Source organism: Cololabis saira, chromosome 3 (genome assembly GCF_033807715.1).
Source record: "Cololabis saira isolate AMF1-May2022 chromosome 3, fColSai1.1, whole genome shotgun sequence".
In the NCBI taxonomy this organism is placed as follows: domain Eukaryota; kingdom Metazoa; phylum Chordata; class Actinopteri; order Beloniformes; family Belonidae; genus Cololabis; species Cololabis saira.
The window spans coordinates 33,189,354-33,208,721 of NC_084589.1; the positions used below are offsets into that span (position 1 = coordinate 33,189,354).

The 19,368-nt window shown below is 38.5% G+C and overlaps 1 protein-coding gene across 2 annotated transcripts; it reads right to left on the reverse strand.

Annotated features, from left to right (window-relative positions):
- Window positions 1-6,468: 6,468 nt before the first annotated feature.
- ifnlr1 (interferon lambda receptor 1) lies at window positions 6,469-18,307 on the reverse strand. Of its 2 annotated transcripts, none has more exons than XM_061717290.1 (7): window positions 18,059-18,307; window positions 16,836-16,962; window positions 14,908-14,972; window positions 14,613-14,797; window positions 11,123-11,264; window positions 10,039-10,190; window positions 6,469-9,753 (listed from the first exon to the last, which is right to left on the reverse strand). In XM_061717290.1, exons 1-7 carry the CDS (start codon window positions 18,099-18,101, stop codon window positions 8,773-8,775), a joined length of 1,695 nt encoding a protein of 564 aa, XP_061573274.1. In that variant the 5' UTR covers window positions 18,102-18,307; the 3' UTR covers window positions 6,469-8,772. The 2 variants fall into 2 exon arrangements, with proteins under 2 accessions (XP_061573274.1, XP_061573273.1); XM_061717289.1 differs by having other exon boundaries at window positions 14,908-15,077.
- Window positions 18,308-19,368: the final 1,061 nt, after the last annotated feature.

The following is a 19,368-nucleotide window of genomic DNA, read 5'->3' on the forward strand; positions in this document are numbered from 1 at the left end:
TTTCTCAGAGCACCTGAAGCAAGCCAACGAGGAATATTTGCCACTCCTACAAAATTACTCAGCATGTTTTAATCATTAATGCTTATTCACATTTCATTCCAACTTTGTGCTTTTATTTCTATAAATTATAAATAAAAGTCAGTGGGACTGTGTGGAAAACATTTATCCCCTTGTTTGATGTTCTTGCATTTCATTTGCAATTCATGGAAGCGGAGGATGTGTGGTGGTTTTCATAATTACACATCCACAGCTGGATGCCATTTAGGTCACATTGCAAGGAACAAGTGAAAATATTGAATTATTCTGAGACAATTTGGTGCAGTTGAAGTTTAACTTGGAAAAAAAATACATTCACAGGAGTGTAGCAGCATTCAAAATACTTTGATTGCTTAAGAGAGTGCAAGTTAAACCATAGGATAAAATTTCATTGTTGAGAAAATCTCCATGAAAATGGTTAATTTGAAGACTTGAAGGAGTATAGCAGCTAAGCAGTATATTTGGTTTTTAATTTATATATTTTCCAATATGTGGATAAAATTGGGTCTTGCAATTGATCTGAATTTATTTTTATACTTTTTACATCTGATTTTGGTCATATTTGTGTTTCTCTCTGATTTAGATATTATGTTGCATTTATTTAATTCTCAGCTTCCTCCTATATTGATGCCACCGTCTGATTAAGGATCTTGCATGTGCTTGTTGGTCTCATTGTAGGGAGATAATAGCCTGCAGCGGCCCATGTATCTTTAAACTCGTTCAGGTGACAAGGAATGTACATCAGTAGGTAACAACAACTTCTGATGTGGTTTATTCCCACGCAGACTTTTGACAATGTATTAAATATTTTATTGTTTATACAACATGCACAGATACATGTTTAGCCTCAGAGCAGACGATGAGTGCTTCTACAATAGAAACAACCACAATACATACAGATGACAAAAAGATTGGTGACTGTCGTTTCAAAAATGTGTCAAATGGAAATTATTCAGAAAAATTATAAAGAATTTCGATTTAGTCTTTTTTTTTTCTTTTTGTTTTAATGATAGGCTTTCACCTAGTTAATAGAAAAAAACATTTGAATTATAATGTAGTAATATTTAACATTTCAACTGATCACATCCTTTGATATTTGTAATACGGTACTTTCACCACTATTTGTTGTTCTATCATCATGTGAGCTACCTATACTAGTGTGCTATTCATGCTAACTAGGAATTGTGATATGGCATACAAAACACAAAATAAGTAATATCTAAAGAGATGATGGACATAGGACGATTATGTACTCTCAAATAGACGTTTACGTATATGTATACGACTTATTTTTTTATATGTACAGACATTCTTAGATATTACTTATATATCTAGGTTTTATGTTGAGCTGTTGCTTTCTTTTTGTTTCTGTATGTTATGCTCCTGCTGCACAATAATTTCCCAGTTCTGGGATCAATAAAGTTTATCTTTATCTTTATTCGACTTTGGTATAATGGTAATAAATAAGTGTGAGCAGTTCAAGATAATTTTGTGTGTGTGTGTGTGTGTGTGTGTTTGTGTGTGTGTGTGTATATATATATATATATATATGTGTGTGTGTGTGTGTATATATATATATATATATATATATATATATATATATATATATATATATATATATGTGTGTGTGTGTCATTTTTATGTAATCGATGTGTATGTATCAATACTGCCTCCCGCCATCTTGGACACTGAAATTTAAATATAGTCACAGGCCTACATGTAACACACACACACACACACACACACACACACACACACACACACACACGTCACACACTAAAATTAAACAGCTGTAAAGGGAATGCTCCTCCTCTTCTCTCTGTCGTCTCCTGTTTGCAAATTCCTGGTTGTCGTATGTCTCCTTTTCCAACACAACACATTACACACTCACTAAACTACACCCATCACTGTCTTGTCTTTTCTTTCCTGCCCTTTCACTTCCCACTCGTTCATGGTCTTTCACATCCCATCGTTGTTGATCTTAGTTCTCTTTGGCAGAATTATTTATCCTTTTTCTTTGTCTTCTAGGGATCAATAAAATATGGCTAGAGGGCTGGTGAAGGAAACACACTCACACACACTTATGCACACAAAAAAAACCTTTGTTGCAAGATTAATAAAAAAAATGCATATTTATGTTGCTTTTGGGTTTTGGCAAATTTGGTATCAACCATTAATATATACAGAGGGGAAAAAAACAACAACAAAAACAAAATTTAAACTGATCACATCCTCTGATATTTCAATTACTTTCACCACTATTTGTTTTTTCATGCGTCATCGTGAGCTGGAGCTGATAAACCTTTGACACTATCTTTTACTCACATCACAACAATACATCTTGCTATCCCTTTCAAAAATTACAAAATTGTAGTAGTAGTGGGAAATGCTGCCAGTAACATTTGTTGCTGTCTGTGCCAACCTGACACATGCTTACCGTTTTGTGAAGGTGCACGCCGGCCAAGGGGTTACCAAGGACATAACGCTGTCTGTTCAACTCAAAATGATAAATCACCCATTTGTTGGAATAAGCTAGATTTAAAATCTGAACGGATATGCTTATCCAACTTAAAATATTGATCAAAAACCACAGTCATATTTCTAAGAGATGAGGGGCTACATAAAGCCAAAAGTCTATCCGTACAGAATTTGAAAGCAGATTAAACTTTTCAACTCAAATGACTTGTTTTTTCATTTAGCTGGTATCCATCCAGAGTTCAGACCCAGTGCCAGCCATCTAGCTACCTGATTGAGGCTCATGCAGGGCTAATATTGGCTGCAGTTCCTCGACTGGGCACTAGAGGCTGGCTGCAAAAGCGAGTCAATCTCAACTGACTCCCATGTTTAAATGTCCAACTTTAAAGCAGAAATAAACATATTTAGAGCCTGGTTAAAAACAAAAAGCAAAAAAAAAAAAAAAAAACTTGATTGAGTTCACACCCATAAAAACTCTGACAGGATGATTAAAAAAAAAATGTTTGTACCATGCCAGGAGAATTTACCGGTATATAAATATTCAGTCATGGATATATGACTGTATACTAAACCTCAATACACAATATAAAGCAATTGATGCCTCTCTGATGTTTTATCACCAGATTTTTTTATTCCTGTCCCATGCTCCACTTGCAGCCTGCTGAAAATCTGTTCCAATACAGAAATTAACTTTACAAAAGATGTTTGATGCTAGCTTGATGAGCTAGTGAACCTCTTTTCATTTTCAAAAAGTTAAAGGTTCGTGTGGGAAGATGACACAAAGAGGGGACCCTGTAAACCTGCATGGGATATTCAGCATCAGTGCTTTTTATAGTTTATTGTTTAATTACACGAAAGATAAAATAATTAAAAAATGAAATACTCATTTGGACTTAGCTTGCAAAAAGGTCAGATCTATTCCTTTCCCTCTCTTTTTTTAATTTATTTTTACTTCTGGAGAATGTTTAAGATTTAGTTAACCAACTGGAATTTAACTGAAATTGTACTTCATATTCAAGACATTGCCTAATATGTCTGGGTTGAAATCTTCATGAAGTGGAATCTTTTCTAATGTGGAAGTAATGCTGCATTTTGTTAGACTTGCAGAAATTATACGTCCATTTCCAAATTACAATTATTATAAATTGTTAATAAAGCATGTTGGCGATAAGAGCACAAATTATTCGTGATGAGACCGGCACACATTTTTATAGGCTATATTAAATTTTTATGCTATCGATGCTTTAGTCACTAAGCTAATTAAACATTTTCTTTAGGAGCATCATTTCTTCACAGGGGTTTTTAAGCCACATGCTCCATCTCACCACATTGTAACTAATAATAAACTAATAAACTGGGGACTCAACTGTATGCTACACAAAATGGGCTTCTTAAAAATAGTTATGGCATTCGATCCTCCCAAGAGCCATTAAGCTTTAATGTGATTCTCTGATGTCATATTTCAGAAAGAAGATTTAAGGTCATGTGCCAGGAACACGCTTCTCTTCTTTATTATTTATTCTGAGGAAAAAGAGAAGAATTCAAACTGTTTGTGTGTGTGTGTATATACACACAGCAATAAAAATGTCTGGCATTGACTGAAACGAGCGTTTCCCTGTGCAAAGGTCAAACGGAGCCGTCTCCCACCCATGTGCTGGCAGGGCTTGAAATGACTAAGGCGGACATGAACATCCGCTGATGTGTGCACGGCAGACAACCACAACAGTGATGGAAATTCTGTTTGTGCAGAAACACTGGGTTTGTCCGAACATCTGTTCCCCCGCCAAAGTTCTGTCCTGGCTCGGATGCTGAAGAGGGTTTGCCCTCCAATCTCCCATTCAATCTTCTCCTGACTTGGAGATTTGAAATGAGAGAGACAGGCTTCTGGCACAGAGGGCAAAACAAAAAGAGCCTGTCAATACTACTAGCTACTCATACCTTTTCTTTTTTTCTTTTTTGATTTCTATTTTTTCTCACAGACATCTGTCTTAAGACAAACATGATGGGAAGATGGAGGGGAGGGACAGCTCGTCACAATGCCTTTGTCTTGCCGCTCAGTTCCAAAATAGAGGCACAAAATATGCAAACCCTCTTTTCATTGCAGTGTTTTGTCAGAATGTTTGGTTCCAATTTAAGCTCATCTTTTATATCCGACTCTCTTTCCTTTCCTTTTTCACATCCTTTGTTCTGGTGTCATCTCAATGTGTTTTGGGGGGTTTGATCTTACCCGGTATCTGTCTCCTAACTATATATATTCCTACTGAAGAAAGTAAATTAAAATATCCATTTTAAGATTGGGTGTATCTTTTATTTATCCGTTTTTCTGTGGATGGGGACTTTGTGGGTACCTTGTCAGCTCCACTTTTCATCTTCCTGTTGGGATAATCAAACTCTAACTGGTCAAGTGAAAAGTATGAATAAATATTCACATCGTAAAGTGTTTTTACCAGTCAATAATCATCTGTGATATTTTGTGCCAGTCTGTCCACCAATCACAGAATGAATTCACAGGTTTTGGACCAATTATGGACAAAACGTTTTTCTTTTTTCTTTTTTTAAACAGTTCTGATAAGTTTCTTTGTTTTTAATTAAAACATTGCCATCTAGCACCCTTTAATATTAATCACTAGTTAAGGCAATTTTCAAGCTAGTCCTTGCCATGAGGATATAAAGGGAAAAGGAACAATTAGAGAAGTATTCCTTTGCACAGAACTTTCATTTTCTTGTATTACTCTTGCATGAATACAGGCTTCATAGATATCTAGTTACCCATGTCAATCTTACTTTAGCATATTCCACACATAATGAAAGCCATGGTGGGGTTTGGTTGAAGTCTTAGTCTTTTTTTGTTTGATGTCTTGTTTTCCTAATGCCATGCTTTACTCTCATTACATTTCAACTTGTTGACTTGCTATTGTTCATGAAGTTGGGGCAGATTATGTAAACTAAAGTCACACTTTTTGTTTGTTTGTTGTTTTTTTATCTTCATGTGGCTCTTTATAGGTGGTGGTTTGTTACAGTGGTCATGGATTGAAATCATTTCAGTGGGGTTATCTGGTTATAAGCCTGAGATTTTGACAACTCTGTATGATTAATCTTGTTTTGCTATTGTTGCTCAGTCTGGCGGATTCAAAGGTGTGGACATTTCTTACCACAAAAGCTTGCTGTATTTAGACACTGAACTGGAAAGTGCACTCTTTTCAGTTCATTGGGTGTGTAGTCATTATGTAAAACTGCTCCCTTGACTCTTAAAAGGCTTTTCTATTTTTGACATTGATTAAATGTGATTTTAATTACATAGTTTTTGCTCTTGAAAATACACGCAGTGTATTTTTTATCAATTACCGGTACATTGAGTTGAATTATTATTGTTTTAAACTTATGTCTCCTAAAAATGAAGCACACAGAATCTTTTGTTTCATTCAGTGTTATTTAGGCCAAGCTTTTACTGTAAGGTATCTTGTTGCAGCTGAATAACCACCTCACAATGGATATTAAACCTGAGATCCAGAGGTGCTTATTATGTTTTGGAAAATTTCCCACGTGTGCTGTTTGAATAAATGTAGCCTGACTGGCTACTTTTGAAAAAAATATACAAATTCCTTACTGCCTTCACTACTGTTGGTACGAGTTGTGCATTGCAGAATTAAATATTTGTACTGCTCATTGATTTAGTTCAATTTTCTATTGTATGCCCAAGCAGGCAAAACAATTATTTTAAAAGTTGTATTTAATTCACTCCTTGACTGAAAACAAACCCTCTTCTTAGCAAAAGCTAACATAGGGAATTAATCAAAGCCAAACACAAAGCTGCCTTGACATTTTATTCTTTCAGATAATAACTTTGTCCAATATAAATTCATTTGCAGTAATATGTTATAAATATAAACAAAGTTCGCTGAAAAATGTTTGTTTCCCCCCATCATATAGGAACAGATTCAGATGACTTTATTGATCCTTTATTGAACTTTGGGAGGTTCCCTCGGGGAAATTGACATCTCCATCCCACTCACACAGCACTGTCATTTACAAATCAAACACCCCAAAAACCAAACACCCATATAAAGATAAAAAGATGAAACATTTTATTCAATACACTCAGTCTTTCAACTTTTTAACTCAAATATTTATTTGAAGTTTGCAGCCTTTAAATACAGGAAAATGAAACATATGCTGTATAAATATACGTACATACAAACCTTGCTGTACATGGTGTCCACCATTAACTTACATCTCACTGTTTCAACACAACAGCAGTTATTGCTTTATAGCTCCAGAGATTGCAGTGAAGCTATTAAAAACAAAGCTGTTATCTGGGTGGCAGTTGTACCTTGGTCCCACCTTTTAATATATTTACAGTACCACGGTTATATTCCATCCATAGAATGAACAGCAAACAATGAGAATAAAAGAACTCTATTAACTTTGTGAGTTTGAAGAGCAAAATATTTTTTATGTACATAAATAAAAGTTATAATACTGAGATCCATGTGTGTGTGTGTGTGTGTGTGTGTGTGTGTGTGTGTACATATATATGTGTGTATATATTATATATATTTAATGTGTGTGTGTGTGTGTGTTTACTTCTGGTAGATATTCTGTCATCTTACTCAACTTGAATTGCATGAAAACATTGATATTAAGGGTTGAAAATAGATTTCAGAGTGTGTATTGGGACTGAACAGGTTATAACTCCATGTTGTCATTTAAAAGCAACCAGACCTGATTTATGTGTTTTTAAGAAGTGCAATCATTCATTCATTCATTCATTCATTCATTCATTCATTCATTATCTTACCCGCTTTATCCTTTGCGGGGTCACGGGGGTCTGCTGGAGCCTATCCCAGCTTATTTTTAGGTGAGAGGCAGGGGTTACACCCTGGACAGGTCACCAGTCCATCACAGGGCCACATATAGACACACAAACCATGCTCACAATCACACTCACGCTCACACCTACGGGCAATTTAGAATCATCAATTAACCTAATATGCATGTTTTTGGACTGTGGGAGGAAGCCGGAGTACCCGGAGAAAACCCACGCAAGCAAGGGGAGAACATGCAAACTCCACACAGAAAGGCCCCTGCCGGGCCTGGGAGTCGAACCGGGGACCTTCTTGCTGTGAGGCAACAGTGCTAACCACTAAGCCACCGTGCTGCCTTAAGTGCAATCACTTGGGAAAAATTGTTGTCATGACACTTACTACACATCTGCACACAAAATGTTGCAGCTCTGGCTTTTATTTATGGCGTTATTTGGTTGTAGTTTAATTTGTATTAGATTTATTGTGTGTGCAGTTTTAAAGAAATAAACAGGAAAACACTTTTCACTTGCACATTTTTCAGTGTGGTTATTTTGTTCAATTATGACTTGACAAAGTAAACAAATACCTTCTTTTTTTTGTAATAAAAAAATGAAATGTTCTCTATAAGGTTATCCTTTTTTTCAAAATATAGTACAAAGTGGATAAATAAATAAAACCAGAAATACAGCAGTGCTTAATATATCACAGGAATGAAAGTTTCATATGTGCCCACATGTGGTTTTTACTACTACTACTACTACTACTACTACCATTTAGCATACGCTTTTATCCAAAGCAACTTACATCTGAGAGAACAAAAAAGAAAAATCACATAGGAGGGTCCAGCTGGATAAGTGCTGGTCAGACTGCTGAGAGTCCAGTTGGACACAGGTCCTGCCATGCCAGTGCTAGAATTTCTTAATTTTTTTTCCGCCCAACCCAACAGTCTCTTTATACAAGAAAGCTATGTCTAAAAAGACACCATCTTGTCATAAGTGCATGCAGTTTCTCAGTGCTGAGTACTGCAAATAGCTGGATCTTCTAATTATTTCTGATGGACAGAGAAAAAATATTTCAGCATACATTTGGACAGTTCCAATACCAGTCTCTGCATCATCTCCATCATCACAAAGCTGATTATCTGCTCAGTTTCTACATGCTAATCCAAAAAGATTAGTTCCAAAACAAAGGCATTGATATCAGCATAGAGTACTGAAAAACCTTCATTGTTCTGATCAGTAAGTGCATCAGCCTTGATAAGCAGTCATGGATATTTTATACAGTGAATACAAAAAACCCAAATAATGGCAATTTGCACAATGTGCGCATTTTAAAATATTTTTTGAAGTATCACATTACACCACGATTGGCAGGTCAGTCTTGAAGAAAATATAAAGTGGGTAAGAAAATTGTAATCAGTGCATTGATTGAAGGGTAAATCGGGTTTCAGGAAGAATTATTCTTGAATATTTACCTTCCAATGTCCCAGAAGAGTTTTTGCTAAATTCTCCATGCCTTCTGTACCTTCATCTTCTTCTCCTACCTCATCCATTTTTGAAATAGTCCATGTATCAGTGGGTGTGGTGTCATGTAGGATTTCAGGAACCCAGTTTTGTTTGTAACTGGATTCGAATTTGGTGTTGCAAGATGGTTCGGTCTGACATTCTTGGTGAACATCACCAACGACTTGTTGAGAGGGGAAGTAGTGCGCGTTGCAATATGGGTTGGTTGGTGTGTTTGCAGTGCTGTCTTCACAGCCAGAATCCTGCCACTCTGAGCTGTCCACGCTTATAAAGGATGCTAATGATGGCTCATCCTGGCAGCAAACGAGGTCCGATAAAAGAGGTTTTCTTTCAGGGTTCAGTGTCAATGTTTCATCAGCAGCGGTGCTCTGTAACTGAAATGCAAGTGAAGACAACATTAGTTGTCCATTAATATTCCGCACTGTGTTCAGCACCAGCTGATTGGCAAGACTGCTTGCATTGTCATCAGAACCCGCAAACGATGGTGCTCCATGTGATGTGAGTTTTGGAATGGTTCCACCTGTATCCCAGCTTTTTTCTCCATTAGAAGACAGTGATGAGTGGCTGGTTTCTATATTTCTAGTTGCAGCTTGCTGGACGTCTTCAGTCTCTTCAGGCGGGACATGGACAACAACTGCACTATAGATCTCAGAGGATTGGGCGCTTGTGTCCCTTGCATTCGGGCTTGTGCTGTGCGCACCTGTACCCAAAGAGGAGTCAGTGTTGCTTTGCCAAACCTGGCAGGGAATCTCCTGGGGGGAATAATCTCCAGACTCGCGTGAGGGCACGTTTGGCTTCACCTGGATTGTAGCGTAAATAGTTTTTTCACTTTGTGCTGTGCAGAACTGTAGTTCAGAAAGTATAAGATTCCTATCTGGAGTTTGAAGCACTTTACAGGTCCCGGGGGTAATGACCTGTTTTTCAAGATAAAGAAGTCAGATCCATCAGTGTCAATATATCCTTTACACAATAAAAGAAACAAACAGCAGGGATACAAGATAAATAGTAGAAACCTCCACCACAACAGGCATTTTCTTTTAATCTGGCTTTACTTGAAATCTTGTAAACAAAGTGCCAGTGCTGTTTTTAGGTTGTCTTATATCATCAAATGGGTCATGAGCTGGAGGGATTACTATTCCAGGAAGGCAACATTTCCTGGTTTCATCAAGGAAGTACTATAAACAAACAGGTAGTCTTACCAGTGTTTGCTGCAAGTTCTTTGTCTTTCCTCCCTTGACATATTTGTACATGCACAGAATCAAGATTATGACAATGGCCGCCAAAACGGCCACCGTAACAGCCACAGCCACAACAGTCGCAAAGGGCCATCGTGAATCCCTTTGATGATCTTCTAAAGGAGATCAGAGAGTTTGTGTTATATACAGGTCTGGGAAAACATAATTCCAGCAAATACAGATACCCAAAGGTGTTTTAAAACTAAGAGAATTCCCAGTATAGCTCATGTCCTTAAGCATGGTGTTGAAAGGATTATGAAGGAATACTGTCAAGTAGGGCTGTTCAACATACTGTATTATCACTTACCTGTAGATTGGTTAACATAATCTCAAATCAGCATCCATGCACACAGGAACATATAGAGGATAGCAGTGCCTTTTGAATATCTCTTAAAGATATTGAAGTCTCTTGAAAATGAGTACAACAGAGCTCTTCTGCATTTGTAACTTTTTGATTGTAGAAAATATACAATAAAGCCAAGTTCAGGTAGGAAGAATATTATCAGAATATCACGTTAGACGGTCTGATAATCTTCGGTCATATTTCATCATTTGGACAATGAAAAGGTAGTGAGAAGTGACCTCAATGTAAATCTGATTTTACTGGCGCTATACTGCGATGGTAAGGATTTAAACTCACTATGTAGCTTTGAACAGGTGAGATTTATGGTAATTTATCTTAATTTATAACCAAAAACTGTTTTTAAATGTCACTTACTGAAATTATCTCTGATAAAGATAACTGGTAAAGATGCAAAAATGTTTTTAAGCATTCAAGTATAATTTTGAAGTATCTTAATTCCCTGATCGACTTTTCTGCTTTGAATTGTTGAGTGTCACAAACTCGCTTCAGTGAAGTGAAACCTAATTTTTGTGAAAATTGAAGAAGTTAATCTGGTACTTTCCAGCAGGTTCTTATAAATGTATTTATTATTAATTAAACTGGCACCATATTCTTACATGATGCAGAAGAGCTCTTTTGCACCCACATATACAAATTTGTACTCTCACATAAAATGTTTTTTGTTTTTTTCACCGTTTTTCTCACCTGGCAGTGTCACGCAGAAGGAGGCATTCTCACTGCCTGAGTGTCCCGGTTCTGAATTCGGTTTGTAAAGCACATAACCGCAGTATTCTGTATGCTTGTACTTTAAACTGATGTCAAACGCTCCAGTTGTGCTCTCAGCCTCCTGGAGAGACAGAGGGTCATATTGATGCCAAGTGATCAATATAGTCCAGTGCAGGTTGCACAGGTCAGATAAACCAAACATTTCCAGGCCAATAAGAGCAAACACAAAGCTTTAACACAGAAATATCACAGTGGAGCAGATGTGTAACAGGAAGTAAATACAATTAAAGCTGCAAGCAGCGATGAACGGGCCCTCGCACTCACGGCCACCGCCCCCCATAAGCATATCAGAAAAGACACCATCCACGACTTCCTATGTCAAACCATTCAAAAGTTATAGCAGAAAATCGGGACAACCAATCAGAAGAAGGGGCGGGGCTAATTCAGGCCAATGAAGGTCAAGGACTCCATACAGAATCTGATGACACCATCCACGACTCTATGTCAAACCATTCCAAAGTTATAGGAGAAAATCGGGACAACCAATCAGAAGAAGGGGCGTGGCTAATTAAGGCCAACGACGCTTAAGAACTCATTACAGAGTCCCATGACACCACCCACAACTTCCTATGTCAAACCATTCAAAAGTTATGGCAGAGAAAAGTATTCTAGGGGGCGCTGTTGAGCCATTAGGCCACGCCCATTAATGCAAACCATGAAATATCAAATTTATCGCCAGGCCTGGCTTGCATGCAAAATTTGGTGACTTTTGGAGAACTATCAAATATGGACCAATCACATGAAGGGGGGGCGCGCCTTTTGGCGTCTAGCGTCGCCACGGTAACACTTTTGAAAGAGAAAAGTAATGGATGTAGACGCACATTTTGATGTACAACACACTTGGGTGCACGTTACGGTTCGGGCTGAATTAACTGCCGAAGGAATGGCATAAATTTCGCCAAAATGACACAATTTATTCAAAATGGCTGACTTCCTGTTCGGTTTCGGCCACGGCGCCAAGAGACTTTTCTTTAAGTTGTGCCATGATACAGGTGTGTAGGGATTTTCGTGCATGTACGTCAAACCGTATTGTGGGGCTTGAGGCACAAAGTTTTCCGGGGGGCGCTGTTGAGCCATTTTGCCACGTCCATTAATGCAAACCATGAAATATCAAATTTATCGCCAGGCCTGGCTTGCATGCCAAATTTGGTGCCTTTTGGGGAACTATCAAATATGGACCAATCAGATGAAGGGGGGGTGCGCTTGTTGGCGTCTAGCGTCGCCACGGTAACACTTTTGAAAGAGAAAAGTAATGCATGTAGTCGCAGGATGGAGACGCACATTTTGATGTATAACACATCTGGGTTCACGATACGGTTCGGGCTGAATTGATTCTCGAAGGAATGGCATATATTGTTCCAAAATTACGCGATTAATTTCGGCCATGGCGCCAAGAGACTTTTCTTTTAGTTGCGACATGATACAGGTGTGTACCGATTTTCGTTCATGTACGTCAAACCGTATTATGGGGCTTGAGGCACAAAGTTTTTTCTGTCGAACCAATCAGATGAAGGGTGGGCACGCTTTTTGGCGTCTAGCGCCGCCACAGTAACGCTTTTGAAAGAGAAAAGTAATGCGTGTTGTCGCAGGATGGAGACGCACATTTTGATGTATAACACACTTGGGGGAACGTTTCGAATGAATGGCATAAATTTCGCCAAAATGACACAACTAATTCAAAATGGCCGACTTCCTGTTCGGTTTCGGGCATGACCCCAAGAGACTTTTCTTTAAGTTGCCACATGATACAGGTGTGTACCGATTTTCGTGCATGTACGTCAAACCGTATCGTTGGGCTTGAGGCACAAAGTTTTCAAGGGGGCGCTGTTGAGCCATTTTGCCACGCCCATTAATGCAAACCATTAAATATCAAATTTTTCGCCAGGCCTGACTTGGGTGCAAAATTTGGTGACTTTTTGGGCACGTTTAGGGGGGCAAAAAGGCCCTCCTTTCGTCAGAAGAACGAAAGAAAAAAGAAAAAAAAAATTCCTACAGATACAATAGGGCCTTCGCACTGAAGGTGCTCGGGCCCTAATTAAAGCTGCAAGCAGCGATGAACGGGCCCTCACACCCTTGTGCACGTTCAGGCATTCTGCAGTGGAAGCGCTTGTATGACTTGCATGTAGATGTTTTCAGGCCTAGACATTTAGCGGATGACACCACCCACGACTCTTTATATCAAACCATTCAAAAGTTATGGCAGAAAGTAGGAACTATTGAATATCGACCAATCAGATGAAGGGGTGGGGCTAATTCATGCCAATGAAGGTCAAATCCTCTGGTGGGTCATTCCTGGCCATTCCTTGGTCTAACTTAAAGACCAAGGGTGACCGGGCCTTTTCTGTTTTAGCCCCTCGCTTATGGAATGACCTGCCGGAGGAGATCAGGGTAGCTAACACATTGTCTTCTTTTAAGTCACTTTTAAAAACTCATTATTTTAGACTCGTTTAACTGACTGTATTATTTGTCTGTTTTTATTATCTCTCAATTGTGTCTTATCTTAATATTGTACTAATTGTTTGTTTCTTGTTTTTAATTGCATGTAAAGCACTTTGTAACACCACCCGCGACTCTTTATGTCAAACCATTCAAAAGTTATGGTAGAAAGTAGGAACTATCAAATATGGACCAATCAGATGAAGGGGGGGCACACTTTTTGGCGTTTATCGTCGCCACGGTAACGCTTTTGACTGAGAAAAGTAATGCCCATCGTCGCAGGATTGAGACACACATTTAGATGTATAACACACCTGGGTGCACGTTACGGTTCGGGCGAAGAAGCGGCATAAATTGCTGCAAAATTACACAATTAATTCAAAATGGCCGACTTCCTGTTCGGTTTCGGCCATGGCGCCAAGAGACTTTTCTTTAAGTAGCGACATGATACAGGTGTGTACCGATTTTCGTGCATGTACGTCAAACCATATTGTGGGGCTTGAGGCACAAAGTTTTCTAGGGGGCGCCGTTGAGCAATTAGGCTACGCCCATTAATGCAAACCATTAAATATCAAATTTTTCGCCAGGCCTGGCTTGCGTGCAAAATTTGGTGACTTTTGGGGCACATTTCGGGGGGGCAAAAAGGCCCTCATTTCGTCGGAAGAAGAAAAATAAGGAAAAGGAAAAAAAGGAAAATTCTACAGATACAATAGGCCTTCGCACTATAAGTACTCAGGCCCTAATAATCTTGACTGGGTCAAAGATATCCGAACCCCTTTGTAACAAAAGGTATTTATTATGGATTTATTTCTCCGTTAGTGTCCGTATTAAAAGATCCCCAACCTTTTTGAAGCAATAACTCCTTCAGATCCTTTTTGCAGTTAATGTGTTTTTACTAATTATATCTCGCTGTCTTTTATTAAACTCATGCATAATGTGTACTGTAGATTTTGCTACATAAATGTAGACTCACCTGTGCAACCAACTGTGGACTAGTTATGTATAAAATATACATTGTTGTAGTTTTGATGACCCCCTTTTTGCTGTGGGTGATGATGTCGGCAACAGAGACTCCGTTGGGTCCCTGCGGCAGGGTGACATTGATGTGCAGGGTTGCCACTGATGTGTTTGTAGATAAAATAGGTGGGCCCAGAACAGCTACAGACACACACAAAGACGATGGGTTGAGTGATGCGACAAAATACACTTGATGTGTGTGTATATGTGTGTGTGTGTGTCTGTGTGTGTGTGTGTGTGTGGATTCTTACTGTCTCTCAAAGGTTTAAAGCTGGTGGTGAAGCCAATAGAGCTGCCCTTAACGCACACCTTAGCCCTGTAGTGAATATCATGCAGTGATGGGGTTTCTGCAGTCAGGTCACACGACAGGTTAGTAATGTTCTGACACTCCTTTTTCATCCGGTAACCTTGCTCATCATCCCTGTAATGGGTTTGGTAGAAAAAGCCGATGTTGATTTGGAAACACCTGGCAATGTATTAACTCTTTTTTTTATCAATACGATAAGCTAAACAAATGGGACTCATTAATGAAAGTACCGATTAAAGTTTTTTAGCTGGCATTGCATTATTTAACTCAAGTCTTTTCTCATTGCTTAAACCAGTGTGTTGGAAGACAAAGCTGTGGTTGTGGAAACGATGTTTTACATCCTTCAAATTAGTGGTCTGCATCGAGCAAACAATACAACAAAGGATATTGCTCAAACTCCTAAAATTAGGTTAAGAACTGGTCTGAAGGAGGAAAAAAGACTTCAATTGGCTTTGGATCACAAATTGAACTCTGGAGCAGGAGAAAAGGGTAATCTGGTCCGAGTCTATATTTACCCTGTTCCACAGTGTTGGGTGGGATGGAGAAAAGTGCCTCTACTAATAAGTCACTATGGCACTATTGACTAATTTCAGGGCCATTTCCAGAAACAGCTATTCTAGCTGCAAGCAATGGAAAACCAAGAGAGAGCACTATTCTCTCCTCAATGAATTGGGTTTCAGCGGTCTGTGCTACTCATGGAAATCATCAAAAACTCTGTGCCTTAAGTGTTGCTTGAGAGAGGGAGAAAATTTAATAAAACAAAAGCTGCAATGTAATTACATTTCTAAATCTAAGAGGAAGGCCAATACTACCAAAGTGCATCTTTACCGCAAGTTAAAGTCTTTTAAAACTGGCAAGCGTATGTATCCTTCAGAAAGGCTCTGTGATTCCTGACAGTTTGATGTGATTACATTTTTTTTTTTACCATTTAATTGAGTATTTGCTGTACTTTTAGCATGTCATGGTGCGTCTTTGGCAGCAGTTTGTAGTATTTGGGATAGGCTCAACATTAGAGGATCAAAAAGAATCAAAAAACGGTTTCACCAAGAACTGGTTTTTATATTTATTTAAGAACTGAAAAATATACGGCCTCTAATCGTATCAGTGCCACTGGGTACTGAAAATGTACACAATGAAAAATAAGACAAAGGAGACACTGATTTTGAGATGCAGCGATGCGGGGACAGTGCTCATAGTTGTGACATCACAGACCGGTTGGCAGTGTTTGTTTTTTGGAATATGAGACATTAAACCAATTGAGGTGAACAACCTGTGTAGGCATTTTTTCCCTCCTTAATGAAACGTAATGTGGATTTAAGAAATCCATAAAGAATTAAATCAATGAGCAGAGTCAATAATGGCACTGGTATTGATAGTCTTTTCCATCCCCACTCAACATTAGTACCCTACATCTTGCTGGTGTTGAAGCTAAATGTTACTCAATGCAAAAGTATAGGCCAGTAATTTGATTTTAATTGGCAATGTTCAATAAAAGACGTTTACTTGTTTACTTATTCTGTTTTGCTTTTGGTCTGTTCATAGGATTCCTTATTGGCATGAAAATAGTGCAATACAATGTTAAGATTCTGTCTATCTTGTCATCTTTCTCTCATGACAGAGCCTTTGGAGATATCTTCAGAATTCGAGTTAGATTCATTAAGCATACTTTATATCTCTTTGCACATTGTTTCTGTACACACCCATGGGCCATCTGGTGACCAGACTTGAACGGTTCCTTGGCAGAGATGCTAAAACTATGTATGAAACAGGTCTTTACTTCCCATATGGAGATGTAGATGGAGGTACAAAGGTTCACGACAGCAATGGAAATTGGTACTACAAAAAAACATTTATTCATCAGTCTGGACTTACCGGAAATACTGCACGCTGTAGAGCACGTTCTCCCCAGGAAAATCAGGCTTCACAGGATCCCACTTGAGTATATTATAAAAGTTCCTTGAGGCAAAATAAACTTCACCATTTCCAATTGAAAGGCAAGCTGTTGGGGAAAAAGGGAGGTGAATATTATCATTTGTTTTTATTCAGCTTACTTCATAATTCTGAAATGAATACATCAAGAAAAAAAACAGCATTTAAAATTGTGAACATTTGTCGATGCATTGTATAAAAACACAAATGTCACGGACAAACATCTTTGCCAGGGACTGTTAAGCTTGCATGTAGCTCACTAAAGAAGGAGAACATAAAGTATCGACCAAAGGTTTGGACACGCTTTCCCATTTGTTTGAATGAGAAGGTGTGTCCAAACTTTTGGTCTGTACTGTATGCAAGAAGAATCACCAGCTGGTGGACGTGTTGTTGGTTCAGCGGCCCGTGTGACACTGGTGCCCGGCCATGCACTAGCAGTGAGTTATTTGTATGAGCTTTGATAAACAGCTGGCTTTTCTTAGCAGCATTACAGTGTGGTGCAATGACGGCATGATAGAAATAATATTTGACTAATCGACGACTAAGAAAAAAGATCATGAGGTTGGTTTATTACCGGTATAACCATAATTTGCTGCCCTATGCTTTTGAGAAAAAAACAACATACTGCATATTAATCAGGCTACATCTTATTTATTTCCTTTGGGCATGTTTAAGCTCCAGTTTTTAATAATTTTGTAGACATCGATTAAAGTGACTTAAATAATTGTATGTAAAGTGTAGCTGCTCTGGCCTGACGGATACAGATCTCTTTGGTTTCAGGACACTACAAAGATAAGAAGAGCTGGACTTTGCCTCTGCTGGCACCTGAAACTCACAACTATACTTTGTTTCTCACATTACAGGGAGCACTCATATTTTAAACACAAGGAATTCATATTTATGTTTCGAGCTGGAACGCAGGAAAGGGATTCAGGACACTTTACTGAAGTAATCACAATATTTAGGAATTAAACTTTTTTTTTTTTTTTAAACCACGTAATGTTGGATAAGATGTCAAGACAAAAAAAAAAGACAATACTCAACTAGAGCATAACGTTCATTGAAATTGTGAAGGAATATTTAACATTTCCATAAATTGTTCAGTCATTTAGTCCATCTTAACTCAGCTATGAAATTCAAATCCAAATGAGTTTCTCTGTACTCACCATAGCAGAACAGGAGAAGACTTAAAATGTTCACTGACCACATCTTTCTCAGCTATGTTGTCTTATTAAATAAAAACAAAAAAAAAAGTTTTATACCGTTGTCTGGTTTTGAGTTATGAGCCCTACATAAAACCTGCACCTAAAATGATTAAACAGATGCAGGTAAACGGCTTATAACAGAAATCCTCCCAAACAGAACCAGAATCCATTCAGCGCAATCCCCGTTTCCACTCTTGAACCATCTCTGATGTGTTCTGGGAAAGGAGTGGCTTTACTCAGGTGTGCAGGTGTACTTTGTCACATATTATCATGTTGTTCCTGTTTTACTGCACACTTCATGTACCGCCCTCATGTGTTTTCTCTCCTGAATCTCAACTTCCCTTTTCCCCTGTCCCGTCCTTCCTTCTTCACTGCGTGTTTCGAGCTCCCTCTGGGCTGCGCTCGTCTTTCGGGTTATTTCAACTTACTGGAAATGATCAGTGGAAAAGAGAAAGTGAAAGAGCAGAGTCATATTGGTTGTGTTAGGGTGTATATCTCTAGTTCACAGGCACAAAAAGATGAGTGAACAATGACGGTGATTATATTTCATGACATTATATTACACAGCTCTCGTAGGAAACGGTAGCTTGTTAGAGGAACCACGAAGGGGGAGAGTCGTGACCTGGTTTTGAGAAAGGGCAGGAAATTTTGATAAGCTCAAAATCACTGTGGATGTAACCCATGTTTCTCATATGAATGTAGTTTTCCAAACTTTAGAAAATAAATGCACCAGCCCTGAGAAGAGGAATACTATATTGATTGCATAAGTAAAACTTTTTTAAGATTTGGGAAATAGGGTAGAAGTTTTCAGAGTCTCATCACCAAACAGTGCGCGTGCAAAGAATGTTACTGACATTTTTGTCATGACATGTTCCAGCTGGAAACTCACTGCTTGAAACCAGGAAATCTGAGTATTGTTTCTTTATGGTTGTGTATGTCCCAACATGCATCTCAGAGCTTTGAGAAGAGAACGTATACGCTAAGTGTCCACACCTCTCACAGCAAGAAATATCTTTACTGTGATCAAGAGTAGGGCTGCTAGTAACGACTCTCTTTATAGTTGATTAATCTATCAATTATCAAAACAATGAATCAACCTATCGGATTATGAGTTGTGCAGTGTCTTCACGGCGCCTCCAGGACTACGGAAGTCCGACCACAGACAGTGATAGACACGACTCGCCAGCGTGTCGCACATTTGTAAGGTTAGCCTCTGACTACCGTTAGTCACAAATGGTTGGTGCAAATCAAAAAATGCTAAGCGACCCGTT